Source organism: Malurus melanocephalus, unplaced genomic scaffold (assembly GCF_030028575.1).
Source record: "Malurus melanocephalus ecotype Western Australia unplaced genomic scaffold, MMel_1.1 scaffold_318, whole genome shotgun sequence".
NCBI classification, from domain to species: domain Eukaryota; kingdom Metazoa; phylum Chordata; class Aves; order Passeriformes; family Maluridae; genus Malurus; species Malurus melanocephalus.
In genome coordinates this window covers 875,748-879,962 of record NW_026623550.1, presented here as the reverse complement: position 1 = coordinate 879,962, position 4,215 = coordinate 875,748, and the positions used below count along the sequence as shown (strand labels likewise).

The window sequence follows — 4,215 nt, the reverse complement described above, 5'->3', positions numbered from 1 at the left end:
GCTGCTGTGTTTCCAGAACCCCCCTGATCCTGCAGCTCTCTGAATTCTTAATTCCCATCGTGGTTTTACAGGAGAAAGCAGAGAGCGCTTCCCTGAAGCCCGAGGCAAAGAGGTACCTGGAGAGGCTGATCAAGCTGGGCAAAAGGAAYGGGCTCCATCTCCCTGAGGAGACACAGGAGGTGAGAGAGCAGAACCCCGGGGTGGTCTGGGTTGGGAGAGACCTTAAATCCCATCCAGTGCCACCCCTGCTGTGGGTWGGGACATCTTTTGGTGTCCCAGGGTGCTCCAAGCTGGCCTTGGGCACTTCAGGGATCCAGGGGCAACCATGGCTGCTCTGGGAAACCTCAGGGCCTTCCCATTGTCACAGGAAGGAATTTTTTCCTAATATCCCTTCTAAACCTACTTTCTGTCAGTCTGAATCCAATCCCCCTTGTCCTGTCCCAGAGCTGCACAGGGAGAGGAACCCTCACAGAGCTCACAGCAGGGTCTGAGGCTCAGGTTTGGGGTTTGCCCTTAAATCCTGGTAATTTTGGGTAATTTTTCCAGCCCCTCYTTTTTATTTCTATTAAAGGGGTGACATTGACAAAATGAGGTTGATATTAAGAGTTAATGAATTCCTGGGAAGCTGAAATTGGGGAATTAGCACCCCATTAATTAGATCCCCATGTGCCAAGGGCTGGAGTTGGGGAGAGGCCTCCCTTTCTTACCATGCACCAGCAAAAGAGCTCCAAACTGGGTTAAAAACAAAAGAAAAGGTGAAATGAGGAGAGAGGAGGTTGTTACTGCAAAACCTGCAGCTCCTGAGCCGKCAGGGGCCAGCCAGGACCTTGCTGAGGTGGCTGATTTGTACACAACAATGAGTTGTGCACCGCTGGGCTGGCTCAGAGCCGAGTGCAGGCTCAGTGCTGGGCAGCTCAGCGGGTTGGGGACAGCCTGAGTGCCCCCAGGCTCTGAATTCTGTCCGATTTATCCGCCTTCTAAAGAAAATCAAAGCGATCAAGAAAAAGCTGAGTGTGCTGTGCATCGATTTCAACAAGAACCTCAATGAGGACACCACTTTCCTGCCCTTCTCCAGGGAGGAGTTAGGTATGGAATGTTCTCCTGAGTGAATGATCCGGAGTATTCTTGGAGAATCCTGGAGAATCCTCAGCTCCTCTCTGCTCTTTTCCCAGGGGGGCTCCCTGAGGATTTCCTGAACTCCCTGGAGAAGACAGAGGATGGGAAGCTGAAAGTCACCCTGAAGTACCCACACTACTTCCCACTGCTCAAGAAGTGCTACGTGCCCGAGACCAGGAGGAAGGTGGAGGAGATGTTCAACTCCAGGTGCAAAGAGGTCGGTGGGACTGACCCAGAAGATCTCTCCCATGATTTTTTTCTCTCCACGCTGCTTCCCTTCTCCTCATTTCACTCCTTGCCTTGCAGGAGAACTGCCTGATCCTGAAGGAGCTGGTGGATCTGAGGGCTCAGAAAGCCGATCTGCTGGGCTTCAGCACCCACGCCGACTTYGTGCTGGAGATGAACATGGCCAAGAGCAGCCAGACGGTGGCCACCTTCCTGGGTACGTCCTGGGGCRCAGCAGGGACATCCTGAGCAGGGTGTGCTGCTCTGATCCCACATCCCAAACCCTGCCTGGCTTCCCCCAGATGAGCTGGCCCAAAAGCTGAAACCCCTGGGGGAGAAGGAGCGAGCYGTGATCCTGGACCTGAAGAAGAAAGAGTGCGAGAAGCGCGGGCTGGAGTTCGACAACCGCATCAACGCCTGGGACATGCGCTACTACATGAACCAGGTGGAGGAGACCAAGTACAGCGTGGACCAGAACCTGCTCAAGGAGTATTTCCCCATGCAGGTGGTCACCACRGGGCTCCTGGCCATCTACCAGGAGCTGCTGGGCCTCACCTTCCACCTGGAGGAGAAGGCTCAGGTGTGGCAYGAGGAYGTGCAGCTCTACACGGTGAAGGACRCGTCCTCCGGGGAAACCATCGGGAAGTTCTACCTGGATYTGTACCCTCGGTGAGGGGAAATCGGAGAGCGGGGTTTGGGGAGGGCGAGCAGAGCCTGAGGGAGGGGAAAATCCTTCTCCCACACGTGTGGAGGGCACGGATGTCACCGAGGGGGTCACTGGGTGTTCACTGAGGGGGTCACTGGGTGGTCACTGAGGGGTCACTGGGGTGGTCAGCGGGGTGTCACTGGGGTGGTCACTGGGAAGTCACTGGGGTGGTCAGCGGTGTGTCACTGGGGTGGTCTCTGGGGGGTCACCAGGCTAGTCACTGGGAGGTCACTGGGGGGTCACCGGGGTGGTCACTGGGTGGTCACTGGGTGGTCACTGGGGTGGTCACTGGGGTGGTCAATGGGGGATCACTGGGATGGTCAATGGGTGGTCACTGGGTGTTCCCTAGGTGGTCACTGGGGTGGTCACTGGGGGGTCACCGGAGTGTCACTGGGGGGTCACTGGGGTGGTCAAGGGGGGGTCACCAGGATGGTCACCGGGTGGTCACTGGGGTTGTCACTGGGGTGGTCACTGGGTGGTCACTGAGTGGTCACTAGGTGGTCACTGGGGTGGTCACTGGGGGGTTATTGGGTGGTCACTGGGAAGTCACTGGGGTGGTCACTGGGGGATCACCGGGGTGATCACTGGTGGTCACTGGGTGGTCACTGGGGTGTCACGGGCACTCCTGCTCCAAGGATCACAATGGGGGAGGCTGTGGCCGTGTCCAGCCATGGGAAGGATCCCTGAGAGCCTCCTCTCCCTCTCTCAGGGAAGGCAAATACGGCCACGCCGCCTGCTTCGGCCTCCAGCCCGGCTGCCTCTTGCCCGACTCCAGCCGCCAAATCTCGGTGGCCGCCATGGTGGCCAATTTCACCAAGCCCACGCCGGACGCCCCTTCCCTGCTGCAGCACGACGAGGTGGAGACCTATTTCCACGAATTTGGGCACGTCATGCACCAGCTGTGCTCTCAGGTGAGGCCTCCCTGGGCTGGCAGAGCTCAGTGCTCTCTCCCCATTCCTCTGTCCCACGTGATTCCAAGCCAGCCCTGTCCCCCAGGCCGAGTTTGCCATGTTCAGCGGGACACACGTGGAGCGGGATTTYGTGGAGGCGCCGTCCCAGATGTTGGAGAATTGGGTGTGGGAGAAGGAGCCGCTGCTGCGCATGTCCAGACACTACAAAACGGGGAGCCCCATCCCCGACGAGCTGCTGGAGAAGCTCATTAAATCGCGGCAGGCAAACACAGGTGGGTTTGGGGACACAAAGGGGACACTCGGTGACCTGGAAAGGCTTTTCCTTGCTCTCCGTGATGCTGGGACAGCATTCTAATCTCATTTTGCTTCTTCCTCCTCTTCCTCCTCCATYTTTTGGGACCAGGGCTCTTCAAYCTTCGCCAAATCGTCCTGGCCAAGGTRGACCAGGCTCTGCACACCCAGACCAAGGCTGACCCCGTGGAGGTGTTTGCCCGGCTCTGCGAAGAGGTGCTGGGTGTCCCTGCCACCCCAGGTACTCRTGGGTGCCACCCTCCTGTCCCTGCCCTGCCCACGTGGCTCAGCAGGGACAGTTTCTGCTGGCTCCGGGGAAAAACGGGGCTGGAAAAGCCTGGAAAGTTCTTCCCTGGGTTGTGAACAGCTGAGCCAAAGTTTGCTGGGGCTCAGTGCCATCAAAAGGGGTTTTGCCATGCTGAGAGTCCTCTTTGACCCCTCAGGTACCAACATGCCRGCCACCTTTGGCCACCTGGCCGGGGGCTACGATGCCCAGTACTATGGCTACCTCTGGAGCGAGGTGTACTCCATGGACATGTTCCACACCCGCTTCAAGCAGGAGGGAATCATGAACTGCAAGGTAGGGACAGGGTTTTGTGTGGGGCTGGGACGTGGCACCGAGGGCATCGTGCCACCCCTGCCCCACCCTGTCTGTGCCCACAGGTGGGCATGGATTACAGGAAGTGCATCCTGCATCCCGGCGGCTCCGTGGACGCCTCGGACATGCTGAGGAGGTTCCTGGGYCGGGAGCCCAAGCAGGACGCCTTCCTGGCCAGCAAGGGACTCAAGGTGGACGGCGACTCGGTGCCCTCGGCCTGAGGCGCTGCCCGCCCGCTCTRTCGGGGGAAGCTCCTGCCCACGCACTGCCCTCGCCCGGTTCCTGTCACCAAACACCCCCTGGGCCACCCCAGCCTGCAGCTGTCCCCTCCAGGGTCCCGTTCCCAGCCCCTCCTGGGCTTTGGGAGC

The 4,215-nt window shown here is 58.8% G+C and overlaps 1 protein-coding gene across 1 annotated transcript in view; it reads left to right on the top strand.

Annotated features, from left to right (window-relative positions):
• THOP1 (thimet oligopeptidase 1) overlaps nucleotides 1-4,209 on the top strand; it is a 7,903-nt gene extending 3,694 nt beyond the window's left edge. The window contains exons 4-13 of the mRNA XM_057377549.1: nucleotides 31-179; nucleotides 984-1,086; nucleotides 1,173-1,333; nucleotides 1,423-1,558; nucleotides 1,644-2,010; nucleotides 2,757-2,958; nucleotides 3,044-3,230; nucleotides 3,362-3,490; nucleotides 3,693-3,829; nucleotides 3,913-4,209. Of these exons, the coding sequence (XP_057233532.1) occupies nucleotides 31-179; nucleotides 984-1,086; nucleotides 1,173-1,333; nucleotides 1,423-1,558; nucleotides 1,644-2,010; nucleotides 2,757-2,958; nucleotides 3,044-3,230; nucleotides 3,362-3,490; nucleotides 3,693-3,829; nucleotides 3,913-4,068 (1,727 nt within the window). The 3' untranslated portion in view covers nucleotides 4,069-4,209. The remainder of the gene's footprint in view (nucleotides 1-30; nucleotides 180-983; nucleotides 1,087-1,172; nucleotides 1,334-1,422; nucleotides 1,559-1,643; nucleotides 2,011-2,756; nucleotides 2,959-3,043; nucleotides 3,231-3,361; nucleotides 3,491-3,692; nucleotides 3,830-3,912) is intronic.
• The last annotated feature ends 6 nt before the right edge of the window (nucleotides 4,210-4,215 follow it).